General features: G+C 41.4%; 1 protein-coding gene across 4 annotated transcripts in view; it reads right to left on the bottom strand.

The window, feature by feature from the left end:
- Positions 1 to 20,944, bottom strand: part of arhgef6 (Rac/Cdc42 guanine nucleotide exchange factor (GEF) 6) — a 35,593-nt gene that overhangs the window by 14,004 nt on the left and 645 nt on the right. For all 4 annotated transcript variants that reach the window (XM_080415477.1, XM_080415478.1, XM_080415479.1 and 1 more), the window contains exons 2-12: positions 17,541 to 17,624; positions 14,452 to 14,536; positions 10,370 to 10,491; positions 9,726 to 9,939; positions 9,089 to 9,141; positions 7,929 to 8,023; positions 7,559 to 7,654; positions 6,788 to 6,910; positions 3,789 to 3,927; positions 3,237 to 3,296; positions 1,217 to 1,363 (exon numbers count right to left, since the gene is read on the bottom strand). In XM_080415477.1, the coding sequence (XP_080271603.1) occupies positions 1,217 to 1,363; positions 3,237 to 3,296; positions 3,789 to 3,927; positions 6,788 to 6,910; positions 7,559 to 7,654; positions 7,929 to 8,023; positions 9,089 to 9,141; positions 9,726 to 9,939; positions 10,370 to 10,491; positions 14,452 to 14,536; positions 17,541 to 17,624 (1,218 nt within the window). The remainder of the gene's footprint in view (positions 1 to 1,216; positions 1,364 to 3,236; positions 3,297 to 3,788; positions 3,928 to 6,787; positions 6,911 to 7,558; positions 7,655 to 7,928; positions 8,024 to 9,088; positions 9,142 to 9,725; positions 9,940 to 10,369; positions 10,492 to 14,451; positions 14,537 to 17,540; positions 17,625 to 20,944) is intronic.

Here is a 20,944-nt window from a genome sequence, read left to right as displayed (position 1 = left end):
CGCGTTAAAACTTAATGCCCCAATATCCTATAGACAATTTAATAACCTGCACTCAAATCTACCTACCTCACTATGTAACTGTTTTTAACGTACTAGTTTTCCGTTTTAGTCTTATTTTGTTGTTTCTGTGTTTTATATCTGTGTGTGTCATAGATTTTTGGGTGTGTAATCTCAACAGCGTTGCAAATGAGGGTAAACCTCGATGCTCTTTTCGAGAATAAATAAAGGTTTCAATCAATGAATAATACACAAGAGGCCATGGTATATTGTTGACCATTTCACGGCTACGGGTGTGGTTGCCTCTAGCCATGATATACAGTACAGTACTGTAATATGTTGGCCAGCAAATAGCAGCAAGATCCACCCACAATTGTAATTAAAAAACATTATATAACAACATTTTGCATAGCTGTTGGTTGTCCTCATTATAAAATGGCGAACTTCAATTATTTCCAAGGTATACTGTTTGCTTGACCACAAATACTAATACTTTTATTTAGATAGCATGTTATTTAGACTGAAAATAGGTGTGAAATGTACCTGGTATGCTAGTTACTTTGTGCACTAAATTTAATCTTACACTCTACTTACATGACCATTTACACTATCGTTTGTTGACTAGGGTTCACTTCAGTTACTTTGATCTTTGCACTTTGTAAATCGCTCTGGATGAGAACCTGTTACTGTAAATGCCTTAATTATAAATTATAATGAGTCCCAATTCGATTAAATTAATTTCTACACATCATGTAATGCATTCTAAGAAGCCCATCTAACTTAATAATTACATCCTGCATCATCAACCCTCGCAGTAGAGTTGTTCCGATACCGATACCAGTATCGTAAAAGTTGCCGATACTGCCAAAAATGCTGGTATCGGTATCGGCGAGTATGCCAGTCTATGCCATTCCGATATCACGTCATTTATCACATGATGATCATTAATTTACAGTCATATTTTGACTTCAGTTGATGTTGCACGACTGTTTTATACTCTTACTGTACTACTTACATTATAATTCTACTGACTAACTAGCACATTAACAATTATTAATGGAATTTGTATTTATTCCTTGATCAGTGGTTCTCAAACCTTTTAATCGGAATCGGTATCGGGAAGGAAAAAATGGTATCGGTACATCTCTATTGAGCAGCACTACTCGGAGATCCCGGCCCATACGATGTCATTACATTCATGCTACTGGCGGTCTCTCACCTCACTGGCTCCGTTCTGCATGTGGACCTGGGACATGTAGGCCACAAGGCCCAGGCTCTTCATGCCGTCTCCCTCCCATCCCCTCACTGGCTCTAACAAGATCTGCAGCTCCAGATTCTTGCGCTTCCTCAGGTCCTGGCACTGAGTCTGTGCACACACACAGACAGGCACAGTAAAGCACGCATGGAGAAACTGTTGATACACTAACACTACACACACTGTCAATGCATATTCAAGACATTTAAATCACATATTGAGGCTGTTGTTGTAGAACAGAAAGCAGGGTTCCCCAATTCAAAACAAATGTCCAATTTCCATTATATTTCAATTACACACTTAGGTTTTTTTTGTCTGGTCAATGCAAAATATGTAAGAATGCATAATTTTTTACATGCACACACCTCTAGAAGGTGACCAGCTCTCATCAAGATACAGAAGATAGCTAGCTTGTAGCTTGGATAACCCTACTATATGAGCTGCGATAGAAATACAGATATCCAAACCAAGTTTTCTAGGTACTGAACACATGAATAGGCTTTATTTGCCATTTCAACTGTTGTGCCCAAAGAGCCTGGATGCTACAAGAACTGGTTGAGTAAAACAAGAGGCCAATAACATTGTTCTAATAACATTGCAGCTTCCCTGTACAATCTATATGTTTAGGAAGTTACTAGGTGTGCAGTTTGTGAACTGTGCTAAACTTCCCATTCGGTTTTCTTTTTCTTCTTTTTTTACTCAGAAATATATGAGAGAGCTGAAACATGCTATGGTTAGACAGAACACCTCTCAGGTACCAGGTGGGGTTTTCCCTTTTTTTTAAAAAGACTTCCCATTCGGTTTTCTTTTTCTTCTTTTTTTACTCAGAAATATATGAGAGCTGAAACATGCTATGGTTAGACAGAACACCTCTCAGGTACCAGATGGGGTTTTCCCTTTTTTTTTAAAAGACAAAAAAAAAAGCCAAGCAACAATGGCATGTTCCATCAAACCGTGCACTGTAGGAACTTATGCAGATGATGATGCACTACAGAAACATTATAGGTGTGTCTGGGGTTCCAGGGTCAGTATACGTTTTCTTTTTGAAACCCGATTGTTCCAGGCCGCTGCCATTTAATCACACCCACAATTGGAACTACATAATCACCAGGGATACAGAGAGAAACAGGCTAATTTAATATATTCACTGAAGGTTTTCCAACCAGGCCATCTGAAAATGTGTAGCGTTTCCCACAAAGACCATATTATAATAAAAACCCAATAGGAAGGCAGTTTTCTGAGCTCATTACTCACTCGAGACTAGATTGAGTGTGGGTGTTTATCAGTTAATCTACCCTCGAAACACTTTACTGGTCATGTGAACTTGAAGAGCATCTCTCGAGGGGATCGTGCAATATGCTGTTAAGGTTCAATTAAGATAACATTTTCCACTTTTACAAAGACAACATAGAGAAGGCAATTCATCAAAAAAATTCATTGCTGCATGTCATTTCATCATCTCTCACTCCTGCCATTTCCAGTCTCTCTCCACTGTGACTATCAAATAAAGCTTTGAAAATGCCCCCAAAATATCTTTAACCCATTAAAACCGGGAAAGAATCTGTGTCATTTTTAGATTTTAGCTATATATACTGTATATAGCTAGTTTAAAAAACGAATCTCTTATTTTTAGATTTTTTTATTTTAGGATTTAGAACAGTGGTTCTCAAAAATAGCAGATCTAGAAGCTCACTTCGAGCCACGCTGTGATCTTGTACATCTGCTATTTTTTGTCTTTTTGAATATTGTTTTTTCTTTCTTTTTTTTTTTTACACAAATCATCTCTTCTGTGGGGGGGTTCCTGGCACAAATTTTTCTATGGGGGTCCGCGGCCAAATACATATCATTTTGAGAGTCCTTGACAAAAAGTAGTTTGAGAACTACTGGTTTAGAAGGCATTTATAGAATCGGCCTCAGGTCTTAATGGGGTTAAAAAATAGAAAGAAATGCACAGAGCTGATTCAGTGTGTGGTATCAGACCTACCACAAGGCTCTTGAACACTGCTGCCGCCTTTACTATGTCAGAGTAGTCTGGATGGGCCTCCTGCAGTAGACATAAACAAGACAATGCGTCAGCTCATATTTTATATAACAGCCTATATCAGTGGTTCTCAACCTGTGGGTCGGGACCCGGGGGGGGGTCCCAGGTGACAGTGAAGTAACAATTTAAGGACTTTTAAGACCTTTTTAATACCTCAAAAAAGAAAAGAAAAAATGCCATTACTGCATCAAAAGGTAATCAACAAACTATACTATAAAAACTGGTGAAACATTAGCCAAATTGTCGAATAATATTAGATAGTCTATTTTCACAATATTGATCATATAGTCAAACATAATTGAATGCCTCAACTCCTACAATTCCAAGTGCTCGTCAGGGTGGGGGGTCGTCAGTTCAAATATGATTATTTTGGGGGGGGGGGGGGTCGCGGCCTGAAAAGGTTGAGAACTACTGGCCTATATATGACCTCTAATATGTTCAGCAACAAAAACAAGTGGTCATTAGAACAAGAATACAGAGGAGAAGGGGGTGTACCTCCACGTGTCTCTCCAGCTCCTGCAGCAGAGTGGGGTATTTGTCCAGCCTCATGAAGGGTTTGCTGAGACTTGTTGTCAGTGTCAGGATCCCTGGAACACTGGCTCCCTGGCTCTCCATGAACTTGTCCAGCTCCTCGCTGTTCACACACACACACACACACACACACACACACACACACACACACACACACACACAAGCACACATGATGTACTCTACCATACAGATTGGTAAAAATAACGTGTTTTTTTTTCTAAACAAGCTAAAAAAGCTTCTGGAATGCAGTTTTAAAACAAAATATCTGTCTAATTAAAATTGTAAATCTGTCTGAACCCTACCCTTAGTTCCCCTTCTCCTAATGTAGTGTGGGAAACAGTTGTTGTTAAACAAACACTTTTATGGCTTTACCATTCATTTACAATTAGGACACCAGAGTATAGTTCAACCACAAGTGCATGAGAGAAAACACAGCGGTAATGATATACAGGAAGGAAGTTCAGACCAAAACGAGTGAGTAGGGCAGTTTAGTTTAAATCGAGCTCAATTCCCACGTAATGGTGTTGATTTTAAATAGGTCCATAGTGTTCATTTAACTCTGAAAGGGTTTTAGAATTTGAAATTAAATTTTCCAACGACTTGGGCCATATTTTATACGCCGTTGTACGATGGTGTAAGAGTCAATGGTGAAATAGCTCGCAACACATCATTGCATCACTACTTTATAGGCGAAAATGTATATTGACATGCCCAATATAGGGAGCCAGGTTGAACGTGGCTAACACTCTGGATTTTGCTAGGTAATAATGACACCCATATACGTTTCCATGATCTGAATTGTCAAATGCGTATCATTTGCCAAAACATAATGTGAAGGGAAAGGCTCCTGCACACAAATGATGAACACAAGCTTAATGTGAGAATCAGATCTGCCTGTCAACTTAACCACAACAATACATATCCTGTCAACAGACAGCTTCCTGTGTGTGGAGTTCCATTTTAAACTGTAGCACCATTATTTACCCTGACAACTGCCAAACTGCCTCTGCAATACTACAAGAGAGCACATTGTTTCAATGGCACAGTGGCCTTTTACTTTGTTTCCCTATTACTGAGACCTATATTACAGCACTCGACACTAAAGCCCGAGTTGTATCTAGTTGTGCGTGGGTGTCGCACACCGAAAATAGACGATTTACGAGCTCTCAATGCGTTACAGCTTGTAGATCTGCCATTTTTGGTAGATGCTTGCAGATCTGCTATTTTCAATATAAGCAAGGCAATTTGGTTTTATCTAAATTACACCGGAGAAGCCCCTGAAGTGAAGCATTTGTTTATCTACAATTTACTAATGTGAGAACGTTTTGTAAAGTGAAAAATAACATGCTAACAAAATGCATGTCTAGATTTATGTCCACCTATGCACTTCAACGTGCAGCCAGGAGGAGCTGGGGATTGAACTTTCAGATTCCAAAACGGCTGCTTTACCTCCTTAGCCATTGCTGCCGGTAAATGCAACAATTGCCATTGCACAGCCTCTCGCCTGATCAAAATGACTCTTTACAGTTATGTGCGAAGGCGTCTGAACTGAAATGGACAACCTCCTCTTGCATGCCACATGTGTGAAAGGGCCTATGTCCCGGACCGGATTCCCTGGACAATTTCCAGAGTTTATATTCATAAAGAGAGTACAGATTTGCATTTGCGCCTTTCTTTCAATCTCATTCTATGCATACAATCCAATGCGGAAACAAATCTTTTTTTGCACTCTTCTTTCCATGGCAAAATCCACATGTGTACCCACCAGTGGAATTTAAGCTTCTCTTACTGAAGGACTGCCACTATTCTTCTGAAATAAAAGTTGAGCTTAAGTTGCTACTTGGCATTTACAGAGAGAAAGCCTGTCACCTAGTGGCTCAATGAAGAACTACACCATCACCAAATGCAATCTTTTAACGGACAAAACTGTATATAGTCTAATGAGGCTATTTCCTTATTCTGTCTAGCCTACATGTCAACTTCTCACATTGTCCAAATTCATTGCTATTTTTTTTTTCTTGTTTCTTGGTTCCTGAATTCTAGGATTTTGTGGTCATTTATAGGCTGAGAAAGTCTTCTAGGAAATATTCTGGACAAATCCACCTATACACTGACACTCCGTTTCCAATACCATCCATGTTTCTTTGACTCAACAGTGCATGGCTGTACTGTGTGATAAGGGGAGAGCTTTATCAGATTTCCTCAACTCACTATCGGCTACGGCTCGATCTCTTCTCGTAGCCCTGATTCCAATTGTTATACTGGTACTTCCTCCTTATCTGATCCTCTAGGATCAAAAGGAACATTTCTATAAGCAGTAGGTGTCTAGACTAGTATTACAGGTTGCCTGTAATGTTGGTGATCTAGAAAATAAAGCTTTTTAAGCTTGCACTAATTGTAAGATGCAGTATTAAGTCAACTAACTAATGTCACAGTAACAAACAAAAAAGCACAAACATCCACCCACTTAAGTTCCAGGTGCCGGGCAGAAGTCAGAATCCAAAAAGAATAAAGTCTGCACACTGGATCATGCGCCAAAAACGGCCAAAGTTTAAAATGAATTGGCTTCCACCATTTGGACGAGACGTTTCGAGCATCATCGGCTCATCAACTAATTAAGGTCTCAACATAATAAAAATGTACTTTAGGGTATTTTTTGTTGTCACTGTACATTAGCATACAGAACATGACATTTGTCCTGTGCATTTATCCATCTTAACTGTTATGCCCGGGAAGCAGTTAGGGGATAAGTGTCTTGCTCAGGGACACTAAGACTGGGCGAGCTACCCATTCAGCTATGGCCGCCCCATGTCAACAACATCCTGTATTCAACTCCCAGTTCAGGTCCTGTGTCGGATTTTATCCCACCGGTTTTGTCCCATCGCAACGAAGCAAAAATAAAATCTTATCCAACCGTCAAAAATACAGATGTGACTTGATTTCTTAACTGTACGAGGGCTGACCTGTGATCAGTGAGGATGCAGACGGCGGAAGGGTGGCTGGAGCAGTACGATAAGTAGAGAGTTCGGATCTGACACATGAGGTTTAGATAGCAGCCTGCCACACGTTGCTGGCCCTCTGGAACTCTGCAATACCATACACAAAGAGAGAGAGAGAGAGAGAGAGAGAGAGAGAGAGAGAGAGAGAGTGAAAAAGATGGAGTGCAACATATGGATGGAGTAGAGCATTGGTTCTCAACCTATAGTACATGCTCACAACGCGAGGCACTTGTGAGCATGTAGATCAGCTATTTTCAAAATGTTACCCTGGTCAATGTTTGACCATTTTTATAGTATAGTTTGTATAGTATAGCATTCATTTCAGAGGTATTAAAAAGGTCTTATAAGTCCTTCAATTGCCACTTTAGAAATGTGCAGATACCCTGTATACACTTATACTGTATGTTGGTTTGTTTACTGTTGAGTGAGAAAACAATGTTGCACATTAAGAAAATCTTTTGAGGACCCCCCAAAATCATGTCAGGACCCACAGGTTGAGAACCACTGTAGTAGAGAGTGAAAATGACTTGAACAGTAAAGTCTCAACTCTGCTTGGATTCAAACTGCATTCAGTTTGTTAGAATGTAATGCTTGGAATAATATCCGACTGAAATGCTCAATGCCATTATCATTTGCTCAGCATGCAACCACAACAGAGAGATCTGTGAACATTCCCGTTGTACAGGACGTAACCGTATGCAAATGAATAGAAGGTGCAGGTTCAATTGGACATACTTGGTGCATTCTTCCAGCGCCACGCACAGGCCCTGCTGGAAGGTGAGGATCTCCTCTAGATTCCCACACAGACTGCTGCTGTCTGCACTGCTCAGCCTGCACACAAAGCAAGACCAAACAAGCTGATTGCTAGCCACAGAGCTGCTGTAATTCATTCAAATCATATAATCACTTTATTGTCAAGTACGAGGTGATTTGGCATGTGGCTAAGCGACACAACCCGACATTAAATGCTTAATGTAAGACTACTGACAAAGTACAACTGTGTTATGTACAACATAACGTGATGCATGCGTTAACATTTTGCTGTAGCCTATATGATTTGCGTGATGAGGACTCCTGCGTCTCCTCCTTGTCACGTGACCCTTACTTGTCGCTGGCTTGCAGGGGTCGTAGGTAACAATTCAGCACCGTCTGTAGTTCTTTGACGAACTCCCGCTCGTGTTCCAAGATGTCCTGTACCACCTACAGTGTAGGAAAAAAATATGACACAGTCAGCAGCAGAATTGGTAAAGATCAATAATTCTTTAACACATTGACCGCCGGGCCCGTAGTTCTACGGGCCGTTAAATCCAACGGTTAAGCGCCGATCCCGTAGCCTACGGGCTGTGGTGCTTTTTCCTTTTTTTCGAAAAAACTTTTTTTTTTCAATTTTCTAGGGGGACCATTTTCAGTGTAACACCACCCGATGTCGACCGGAAGTGCGATCCCGTTTTTTGTTTCCCGTCTGCCTCCATTCTAAGTCGTACACAAAAACCCCTGTAAACCTATGTAGTTTTTCATCCTCGCATTTCCCATGTTAACTTAAACGGTCAGAACTCAAACATGGCGGCTCCGTTTGACACGTGGTTTGGACTGGTACACGCAGGGAGATGTCGCCGATGTAAACAGACAGTGCAGAGCTCAATCTTAAGGATTTTAACAAGATCTATGGCGACGTGAAAAAAACAAAAAACAACAATAAAACGTTGGCACTGGTGAGTACATTATGAGATTAACCTCTGGCGGTCAATGTGGTAATGCTTTGCCAAACATTTATTTAAAAACATGGGGTTTCAAAAGAACAGAAATAGGGTGACCATTCAGTGACATGTTAAAGCAGCACTATGTAACTTTCCTCTTCTACCCCGGATTTGAACCTGGTTTCCTGTGCAGGTGCTGACATTTTTACCATTGAGCTAATAGAGCCGGCCTGCTTGCTCATACATTGAATCTTGACCATCAGGTCAGAATTCGAGTCAGATCCTGTGTCTAGGTCATGTCTCACATGACCTTTGACACAATCTACTGTAAATGTCTCAATAGAATAGCAGGGAGACAAAATACAACCACCCCAATTGTATAAGTTATATTGTATTAACATACCATACAGATTGGACACAAATATGTTTTATTCATAAAAAAAACAATAGTGAGGCTTTCATTGAGTCCACAAAAAAAGCAAAAATGTGAACATTTTGGGATTCCTGCAGGACATAATGGCATCTAGAAATAAGATCTCCATTATAAGTGCCTATAATGCCTACTCACCACACTGTAGTAGTTCTTGGTGAGCGGAGTTCCTTTGGGAGACACTGGTTTGTCTGCAGGGCCAAGAGAGGAACTAGGTTTTTCACAGCACCAGCAATAAAGCATCATAAAAAACCTTACAGACAATATAAATGCATCAATCGATACTATGAACGGATGATTATCACTGTTCTAGATCAACATATTCCTGTGGAAAGCATAACGTCCCGAGTGAAGAACTTACACCCGTTGAGTCGTCAGGGACAGATGTGGAACACAGAGGTCAGTAATATAAAGGAATACGGAGGCACACAAGTTATGTAGAACATTGGTGCAAGAGAAATTAGACATTTGCCCGGGACCCAAACTAGTGAAAATGTCGCTGCGAGCCACATTGTGAGCTTATAGATCTGCTATTTTCACTATTTCTTAAATGTTTTTATTCATGGCAATGTGTTTGGTTTTTTGATTTTATTAATGAAATACAAAAAAAAGGGGATATTTACTCGCGACCCATAAAATTGTGTCCAGACCCAGACATAGGTCCCGACCCACTGTTAATTGGGAAACAACAACAAGTGATGTAGAGGTCTAAAGCGGTCACACTTGAATGAAAATGAAATGACAAGTGTCACCACTCCCTTAATGCCCCACTCACCGCAGGGCTTGATCTCGCGGACATAGTTGCTGGGGAACCAGCCGGTCTTGCCGCCGAGCGCGCCCTCCCACCAGCCTCCCTCCTCCTGCCGGATCACCACGATCAGGTCGGCCTTGTTGAACGACAGCTCGTCCTCGTTGTTCTGCTTGAAGTTGAAGCGCGCCTTCACCATCACCTGCCCACCACCGCCACCACTGCCGTTCTCACACATCTCCTGTCAGGGCAGAGGGCACAGAGGGTGAGTTTAATGAGGGCCCTTACCAGAGTAACTTACAAAGTGCAAAGATCAGAGTAAATGGCGTGAACCCTTGTCAACAAACAACAGCGTAAATGGTCATGTAAATATAGTGCAAAGACAAAAACGAAAGACACTTCGTCTCACACCGGTGTCGGGATGAAAATAGCAGCTCTACATGCTCACAACACATCACAACACATCCTGCAGATCTGCAATTTTCACAATTTTCGAAAGTTTTCAATGAACGTTTTTGCCCATAATGACATGCCCAAAATAGGGATAGATTATTCATCGATTATTTAAAAAGAAAAATCACACAGAGAGAGAGAGATAGTTTACAGACCAAGAGAGAGAGAGAGAGAAATAGATCAAAATGTGCATGTACCGATTGTGTGAGAGAACGTACCGCTGGCTTAGATTGTCTGCGCAGAGAGCCTTTGGACTTGGCAGAGGACAGCGTGTGTGAGGAGATGGAGTGACTAGGAGATGAGGCACCGGACTGCGGACATGATCTGTCAGTACCACAATCTGTGGACACACAGACACACACACACAATGATATTTGACTGGTATTTGGCTTGTGAATCTCTGACGTGTTCCTCTCAGGTAGACTAGACACCACTACTGTGAGACAGACACACATGTACTGCACACCTGGGGTTCTCAAGCCTTTTCATGTCAAGGACCCCCAAAATTATATGCATTTATATGCAATTATATGACCCCCAGAAGATTTGTGTTAAAAACTTTCACTACAAATCTACGTACAATATCATAATGCGGCATAGTGACGCACTATGAGCTTGTATATCTGCTATTTTTGAATAGCCAAAGTATAAAATATGGTGAAAATGGTTAAAATGATTGTGATGCTATATTAACTTATTATGCTGGGGACCCCCTGGAACCCACCCAAGGACCCGGGACCCCACTTTGAGAACCCCTGCTGTACACACAAGATTTGAAGCAGTTGCATAATGTTTTATGAGGCCAACAGCTTGATGGCGGTTCATCTGCGGATGAGCTGCTGTTCTGCTCAGCCCCAGGGACAGTGGGAGCATTATGGGCTGGCGCGCACACACACACACACACACACACACACACACACACACACACACACACACACACACACACACACACACACACACACACACACACACACACACACACACACACACACACACACACACACACACACACACACACACACACACACACACACACACACACACACACCTAGACAGCATGACAAAGATCGCATCATCTAACACAGTAGTTCTCAAACTCTTTCGTACCAAGGACCCCCAGATTGATATGCATTTGGCAGCGGACCCCCATCTGAAAAGGTTTTGTGCCAGGGACCCCCAGAAGAGAAGATTTGTGTAAAATCTTTCAAACACATTTTTAAAAAAAAATCATATAAATGGATAAAGTGGTTAAAAGTATTGTGATGCTATGTTAACTACTTTTGCCATGGACCCTCTGGAACCCCCTCAAGGACCCTGGGGGTCCCCGGATCCAACTTTGAAAATCAATGACCTAGACAGCATGACAAAAATCGCATTATCTAACATCCATTGAATACTGCTCTGTGCCAGCCAGTGGAGGGCCAGTAGTAGAATACCAAGGACCAGTGGTCGAATGCCCATAAACCTACAAATTGGTGAAATTAAAAGATATGCCATCGACTTAAAGCAGAGGGCTATTAAAAAGGCCCATTCTAATTTCCAACTACTTGAAATGGCTCCGTTTAAGAAACTCACTCGACCCGACAGTGAATTGCTGTTCAGTGGCTCTGCAAGGAGACACACTCATTCATAGAACATTTGACATGAAATCTGCCAAAACCAATATCTGAGCCCGTGGGGAGTGCTAACACTTGGCCACTGCAGCAGAGGGGGGATGTATGTACTGTAAGTAAACTAAGTATGTATGTAGGGCCAGGTGCTGCAATGGCAGGTCTGCAGATGCGATGACTGATGGATCAATATTTGTTACCAGCACTCACTCGCAAACCCTGAGCTGAACACACTCAGTCATGACGCTCAGTCCTGCAGTATATGTACAATGTAATGCTAATTACAGGACTATATAAAAAATAATAACAATAACCCAAACCAATAGATACGACCCCATGATGGTGTGTTAAATTTAGAGCCTATAATATTGTAAGATTTACAAATCTGTTGTCTAAATATTGACTTAACATATTTGCCTAAAATCTGACCCTGGCCTCCTAGTTACATGTCTGAGAAATTAAATGACTAAATCTGTCATAATATTCAGACAGACCAGAATGTAAACATCAGGATTTGACCCTCCACCTTCAAATGGTACAGCTGCCCTACCATCTGGAGAGTAGGACAAACTAGACACAGTCAGAGACTTGAAACTAAGGAATGATTACTTTTACAATGCAGTCAAGGACACAGTAGGCAGGGGGACTGTTTGCCTGCATGCTCTGCAAGGAAAGCTCAATGTTTCGACATGCTATTCCCCAGAGAATCCAAAAACAAAACACTTTCTGCCAGCTCTGTGGCCAATGCAGGTTTCTGCAGCTGCAATTGAAAACATACACAGATATGCACATGCGTTTGAACTGTAAAAACCTGACAGCAGCCACTCACAGAGTTGAATACATGCACATAAACACATAGTCACACACATAAGAGTGTTACCGAAGATGATCCTGCCAGAGTATCACGAGTAAAACACACAGTCACGCACATCGTTGTCAGTGATCAAATTAGTTAACTTTAACCTGGGGCCACTTAATTTTGAAACACTTCAGGAGATTGTAGAACAGCTTCAGGACATCTGCAGCTACATTAGACTTGCAAAGCAGAGGCCATTTGGGTCCACTTCACAAGCAGTGGAATGCAACCTCTACTTCAAACAGACTTAAGATATAGGCTAGGCTGTCGGTGTCTACATAAATAAATGTTATTTTACAAAGGCATAGAAGACACATTATGTAAATATAACAAGCGTTTATAGTAGTTTTGGCATTATGTAGTGGTTAATGGGGAACCTGGTTTTTTTTAGACGAAGGAAATGCATTATAATCTAGTCATCTCCAGCAGTATATCAAACATGCAGTGACAAGCCTGAAGGTGGAGCGGGCTGCCTAATGACTGGAGGGGTGTTGATTCATTTATTTCCTAGGGTCTGCTGGATGGTACTGCTATATTGCTACTGTACTGCTACTGTGAGGTAAGGACTGGAGGGGGAAAGGTATCAGCTATTTGTATTTAATGCCCACAACACTGCCAAAGTGTCTCAACTGCTCTCATTGCACTACACCGTGCTATGACGTTTCTGACAGGGAATATGCAGAGCAACAAGGCCAGTAAAAGGAAAATCTTGCCAGTTTTCCACCTAAATCGCATTGTTCTGATGTGAGAAGATCAACTAGAAAAGTGTGCTCCTTGGAGCACAGGTCTCCGCCAGGCCGGGTTGCCTACCCAGGGCCCGCAAACGTTTGGAAGGCAGTCATGGCCAATCGGAATGGGATCTTAAAAGTCTGACTGATACATCTTGATCACATGACCCCAGAGATAATGTGTACCGATTTGTGTGAGTTTTGTACAAAATCTGTAGGAGTAGTAGGAAAAAGTGTGTTGTGAAAAAAACGCACTGTGACAGGAAGTATAATCTGGCACAAACTGGGCCTATAAGTTGCCTGAATGTGAAGTGGCCTATTATAGCACCATCATGAGGCCAATTTGAAAAATGTAGGGTGGCATTTTTTTTCACATGGCTATAGCGATAATGTGTACTGATTTGCATGATGTTTGGACAAAATCTGTAGGAGCAATATCAAAAACTGTGTCACTTTGACATAATTGTGTAATAACTTTGCCTTGTCATAACCTTAAAGCGGTTAACTAACATGAACACGTACCGTAAATGCCCAAGCTTAGGGTACTGGATATGAATTTTGCGGACACTGGATGCTCTATTAACCGTGTGTAAACACACGTTTTCGACCGTGTGTAAACATGGAAAACGGCTTGACACCAACACACACTGCCACGCCAGCTGCCCTTGAGCAGCACACAGACTGTTGAAATTCACAGGGGTTCCAAGAGCCGAGCCAGCCAGTGAAAAATGACAGGATCATGCGCACACATGCATGCCTGGACATGTGCACAGAGTCACAGACACACACACACATGCTATGGGCAGTGAGCAGCACTTTAATCTACAATGCCAGCAGTAGAGGTTTCAGGTTTAAAGTCTGTGAAATTATCACAGCTCGTTTATTAAAAGCAGTTACAACCACTGACAGCAGGGGGTTGAAGGATTTGAAACGTAGTATGTATAGTCTATTAAAATGCTGTAGTCGTAGCTTGGAAGAAAAATTCTTTCCAGCATTCCTTTCTGTCGGTAACGTGACTGACCGACTCGTTCAGAATGAGAGCCCTGGGGCTGCAGTCAGATAATGAGAGAGAGACAAGAAAGAGAGAGCGAGACCGTTTCTCCTACCTTGAGTGGCAAAGTTGACAGCCAGCAAAGTGGTCAGGACCTTGCCAAAATTCTCCCCAGTGTACAAGCACTCTGGTTCAAACCCCTGGAAAATAAAAGCAAGAAAAACTTAAAATCCACCTGGAGTTGGATTCCAACTCGAGCCCAACCTGACACACAGCCGACAAAAAACGATTAGGTCAAAATTCACTATTTCTACTGATAGGGTTAGGGTTACCAATAATGCTGCAACCAGAGCAGAAGCAGATGTATTCACACACACACACGACAGAGTTAAAAGCTGATTTTCAAATTAGTGGTTCAGCAATTAAAACAGTTTCCTACTCATTTGCGATGTGATGCACACACCAAGCCAACACACCTTGTTGCCTGTGTCTCTCCCTTGCTCACCCACCCCCCCCCCCACACCCACACACACACAGCTTGCTCACTGTGTCTCAAAGACAGCTATCCTCTTTCTGCCTGTAGATAAGGTTTCACATTTTAAATAAAACATCTTAAATTTTGAGTTTAGCATTACTCATGCGTTCTGTATGCCAGTGGTTCTCAAAGTGGGGTCCGGCCTGGGACCCCCAGGGGTCCTTGAGGGGGTTCCAAGGGGTCCCCAGCAAAATGCGGAACAGTTGAGTCTTTATTTTCTAAAAGCGTCACGTCGCAACGTGTTGTGACCTTGTACATCTGCTTTTTTTCAAAAGACTTTCGCAAATCTTCTGTTATGGGACACAAAATCTTTAAATGGGGGTTCGCCGCAAAATCCATATCAATTTGGGGGTCCTTGGCATGAAAATGATTGAGAACCAGAGCTGTATGCTACTGTGACCATTAGCACACTGACTGGGGATGTGATCAGGCTCACTTTTTCTATGGCCATTAACACATACTTGAGCCCAATTTATACTTTGTCATAAAGGTCATCGCTCATCGAAAATAACAGATTTTCAAGAGAAAAATGTTTAGCTTTAGCCTACCAAATAACCATATTAACAAAATGTATGCAAATCATTTGTGGAAAAGTATGGACATGTGTTTATGCACACTTGGTATCATGGTGGTCACTGGTCAGCAGCATCGTGCAGGAGGAAAACCATTCCATCAACAAACTCAACCCATGGGTTTAAAGGGGAAATCCACCCATTTTCAATATTTAACTATGTCATTAATATAGCATAAAGGAGTTGTGTGGGAATAAGAAAAAATTAAAAAAAAAATTAACATTGCAAAAAAATGTAACATTGCAAAAAAATTAACATTGCAAATTACACCATGATGAGTCATCACAGTGTAATTTGCAATGTTAATTTTTTTGCAATGTTACATTTTTTTGCAATGTTAATTTTTTTTTTTTTTTTTTATTATTTCCACACAACTCCTTTATGCTATATTAATGACATAGTTAAATATTGAAAATGGGTGGATTTCCCCTTTAACAGGCCAAAACGTTACTATAATTAACTTGGATAAGGAACAGCCACTACAGATGTTCTAAACCGTGGGCCAAGGCTTACAGTTGCAATGACTCACACTGTGTTGTTACAGTACCTCACTGACTCTATAGTTATCTATAATAAAAAAAGACGAGCAGCAGCACACTCACATAAGGTATATATATTCCTGTATAATTTATGACATGTCCAAAAAGCCGAGACCGTTGCTGCTGCTTCCCCTTTCCAGCACAGAAGTGAAAGCAGTATCATGACTGCTTTCTTTGTGCACTCACATGACGACCGACAGGCACTATGTGCATAATTTGGCTGTGGCTAAAAGGAGAGGGGAAAGAAAAAAGTTTTCTAACCATGATGATCACATCACTGCTGACCAAAGGAAGGGCAGGGCTGAGTGCAGTGCCACAGCAAACCCCTGGATGAAATCATTGACAGTGGTGGCTCTCCAAAAGCCTTCTTCTGCCCCACAAGCTACTGCACTACCACAAAAAAAAAGCCTAATTATGGACTAGGGGATGGATGGTGGATAAAAAGCAACGGGGACCTCCCAAACATTAACAGCCAGCCAGGCAGAACTACTGAACCACTTGACTTGCAGCTGGCCAGCCTGGTTGACTCAATTAGCCATTTAGAGAAACCAACTGATGTGATTCAAGACCCAAAAAAAAAGGGTCTATTTATAAAGCTTGTGGAGTGAATGTCCAGTGCAGCAGCCACAGGCATACTGGTACAAAGAACAGAACTGAATTTAGTCACTCGCAATTTGCGGCGTAAAGCTCCATCTAAAATGTGTCTTTGAAGGTCCATATGCCTCTGTGAGGATTTTTGCAAGCAGCAACAAAGATAAAGTCTAACAAATTATTACTGCAGACAAAATGAGTGCAAAAGGGAGAACATAACATTCTCTAAGCTATGGGCTGTTGTGAAAACAGAGGCACTAGTCATACGGACCAACAGTTCCCTTTCTGTCTGTTCGGAGGGGGTGACTGACAGCATGCCTGTTTATGAAGACTAGCCCACTCCACATGGAGGTGTGACAGAAACATATGTCACTACTACTGAACGGGGAGGGGGCGCCTGTCTGATCACAACACAGGCTAGAGCAGGGGCCTTCAACAGAGGGGTCCGGGACCCCTAGGGGGTCCTCAAGAGATACTACAGGGGGTCCGCCAAATCTTTGTATGATGGGGAACATTAGCCAAAAATAGCAGATCAACAAGCTCACAACCGGCTATTTTCTGAGAGTTGGTGCAGAGGGAAAAAGAGCAGACCAAGTACAGAGCCAAAGGTCAAGTTGACTAAATATTAAGGGTTGTCAAGTTGTCAAATATACATTTGCGTAAATCCAACTATCTATGAAAACTATGAAAAAGTTTAATCTAGAACACAGTTTTATACAATATTTAAAGGTGGTCCCTGCTTCATCTCTCTCTCTCAGCTAAGGGGTCCTTGGGCTGAAAAACGTTGAAGACCCCTGGGCTAGAGTGTTTTAACTAAGTAGTCAGGTAGTCAAGTTAAGGAGCTCATAATCTGTATGGATAATAACGGAATATGAAGGTCAGCTCATGCATCAAAAGTCAAGATCAACACACGACTGTATCATGGAATAGAGACCCATCGTTTTGACGAGTTGTTGTGACAACTTACCTCTACTTTCAAGGACGTGCATCCTCGTAGAAACTCTCTTATATTGGCAATGCAGTCGGCTTCGGCTCTCGGGTCCTGACAGTACTGAACAAACACAAGGAGATGAAATAAATAATAAACATACTGTGCCAGATAGTCATTTTAGGCAAATCAATACTCATCAAACGCTCCCCGGGTCTATGCCGAATCCGATTGCTATTTCAGTATTTATACAGTAAAAATAAATGGCATCAAGTTTGGAATGGTATCGTTCCGAGGGTTAAGTAACCTACAGTTTACCAAGTATAAGTGTGGATTCCTCCTGCGTCTTCTTCATTGCATACATTAGACCACTAACAGGAGGGGGCAGTGTTGCCAGGTTTTGAGAGAGATACAAGCTACCGGGTCTAGGAAAACAAGCCCAAAAGAAGCCACTGGTGGTGACTGGTCTAGACTAGAGCCACATGAGCACTTTATTTGCTATTCGAAAATAGAAGATCTATTCTACAAGCTCACAACGCGTCACGAATTTGCCATTTTCAAAAAGATCTTGAAAAGAAAAAGCGAAATATTTGGCATATATTTGAAAGTTACAATGTTTCTCAGATGGGGATCTGCAGATAAATACATTCATTTGGGCGTCCTTGACATGCAAATGTTTGAGAACTAGTTGAAACAATAATGAAAACAAATTTACACAATAAACACTTTAAAAACAAGCCCCAAAAAACGCAACCCGCAACTACCAATATATACAAGCAACTTTACAGAAAAACAAGCCCAAAGTGGCTTATAAAAAGCGGACATGGCAACGCTGCTAACAGGAGGGGGCGGTCGCACGGATAAGGGTACATACACACATGATGGTGTGTATGTACGGGCGTGTGTATGCACGGGCGGAAGTCCCATACACTCCCATGTTAAGTTTAAAACCGGAAGAACGGTCGCGATCCGCGTCCGGTTTTAAACTTAACATGGGAGTGTATGGGACTTCCGCCCGTGCATACACACGCCCGTACATACACACCATCATGTGTGTATGTACCCGAAGACAGGCTCTCAGGAGGAAGTGACGAGCATGCGTACCGTCAACTGTTATGATAGGCTGATAGAACCCATAGCCCGAAAGGACGGTCACACTTGTGATTGGTTCGTTGGTTGGCAGGCAACCGTTGACGCGGAGAGATAACGCTGTCAAAATTGTACAATGACAGAGTTTTATATTATCTCCACACATTGTAATTTAAAAAGACTACAAGTAATGTGAGCAGTTAGGTCTAAGCTATGTCAGTTGCCGTTCTGTTAGTTTGTATGTATTGAATTTATTCTAAATGACTGTTTTACAATGTCTATGCAGTGGCGGAAAGTAATTAAGTACATGTACTCAAGTACTGTACCGAAGTACAATCTTTGGGTATTTTTTTTTAACTTTCTTCAGTATTTACAATTTTCCATATATTTCCCCACTACATCTCAGAGACAAATATTGTACTTTTACTCCACTACAATTATACTAAAGCTTTAGTTACTAGTTACTTGTAGATTTTTATTTTGGTTTTTTATTACAAAACACACTAACCACTTCAGCCCTATATATATCTCGGCCATTTGAAAATAGCAGATCTACAAGCTCACAATGCAAAGTATATTTTGATGCCAATACTTTTACTCAAGTAAATTTTGAATACAAGACTTCTACATTGCAGTATTGATACTTTTACTTAAGTAAAAAATGTGAGTGCTTCTTCCATCACTGGTGTTGGGACAAGACAAGAGGGGTGGTTGACACTGACAGGTGCGTTAGAGGCTTGATTACCATAGAAACCAGAGGCACCCAAGCTGCATCTCATATGACGATATACCTCTCTCTTAGATGTCTCCATTCATGAAACCTTTTAGACAAAACAGACCTAATAAGGATCTAGGTGTCTAGGTCAGTGGTTCTCAAACTTTTTCATGTCAAGGACCCCCAAATTGACACTTATTAGCCCGCGGACCCCCATTTCAAAAGATATGCCAGGGATCCCCATAAGAGAAGATTTTTTTTACGGCTCTAGCAGTGATTCTCAACGATTTTAATTTCAAGGACCCCAGGTTTGACATGCATTAGGGCTACAGACCCCCATTTGATGGCATTTATATCACTTGGACCGCAATTTATATTGTAAAATCTATGTCAATTTAACTCTGAGAGTGTACAAATGGAACCAAATGGACCCGTTATCATTTAGCTGGGGAGTGGGGACCCCCTGGAACTCCCTCGGTCCCCGGACCCCACTTTGAGAACCACTGCTCTTAGTGCTCTAGGATGTCATGTCTCCATTCATGAAACCTTTTAGACAAAACAGACCTAATAAGGATCTAGGTGTCTAGGTGCCAGGCCTAGATAGGAAGCTTCCTAAAGGCCAGACCGCACCAATGCAACTAACTAGTCGCAACTCCTTGCAACAGAACAGTTTTAAGACCAGTCCACACCAGTGGTGGAAAAAGTACTCAAACGTTTTTTTACTTAATTAAAAGTATCAATACTGCAATGTAGAAATACTAGTTACAAGTAAAAGTCCGGAATTCAACATTTACTTGAGTAAAAGTACACACACTTAAGTTTTCAGCTGTATAAAATGTATTAAAATCTTTTGAAAATAGCAGATCTACAGCTTGTAGATTGGCTATTTTCAAATAGCCAAAGTGTCTATAGGGCTGAATTGGTTAATGTCTGTTTTTTAATAATAATCAATCTACAAAGTAGCTAGTGACTTAAGTTTTCAAATAATTGTAGTGGCGTAAAAGTACAATATTTCCCTCTGAGATGTAGCAGTGGAGTAGAAGTCAAAGTATTGAAAATTGGAAATACTCAAGTACCTCAAAATTGTTCAGCACTTGAGTAAATGTAATGAGTTACTTTCCACCACTGGTTGCAAGCAGTTGTATGTTGCAAGGAGTTGCATTGGTGTGGACTGGCCTTCATACTGAGACAGAGCCCTATGTCGCTGGCGTTGCCTGGCAACCAACTAGCCAATCAACGGTGCGAGTGTCCTTCTGGCCTATAGAATCTGGACCATGAGTTACTTATCACTCAACTTCTTCTAAGCAAATTTGCCTGCAAACTCGATGTAAAAAACAACAACAAAAACAACGCTCATCACTTAAGTTGCTTCAAATCAATGTTAAGTGTGTGAATCTCTGCACCAATGTCTTTATTCTGCTTATAACGGAGCAAATATGCACAGAATTTCCTCTATATTTGAGGACGGCGTGTTACTGTTCACACATGTCAAGAATGCGGAACATTTTATTCGCTCCAAAGAAGTACAGGAAACATTATCTTCACGATAGAAAGAAAAATTGATATATATTTCACCACGTGCGACTGCGCGTTACTTCTAACGCCTTGTTCGCACACATAATGGAAAACCTATTCAAAT

The sequence above is a fragment of the Gymnoscopelus braueri genome (genome assembly GCF_963280865.1).
Source record: "Gymnoscopelus braueri genome assembly, chromosome: 20".
Taxonomy (NCBI): domain Eukaryota; kingdom Metazoa; phylum Chordata; class Actinopteri; order Myctophiformes; family Myctophidae; genus Gymnoscopelus; species Gymnoscopelus braueri.
The sequence above is the reverse complement of the archived record's forward strand: the minus strand, read 5'-3'. Positions and strand labels throughout refer to the sequence as shown.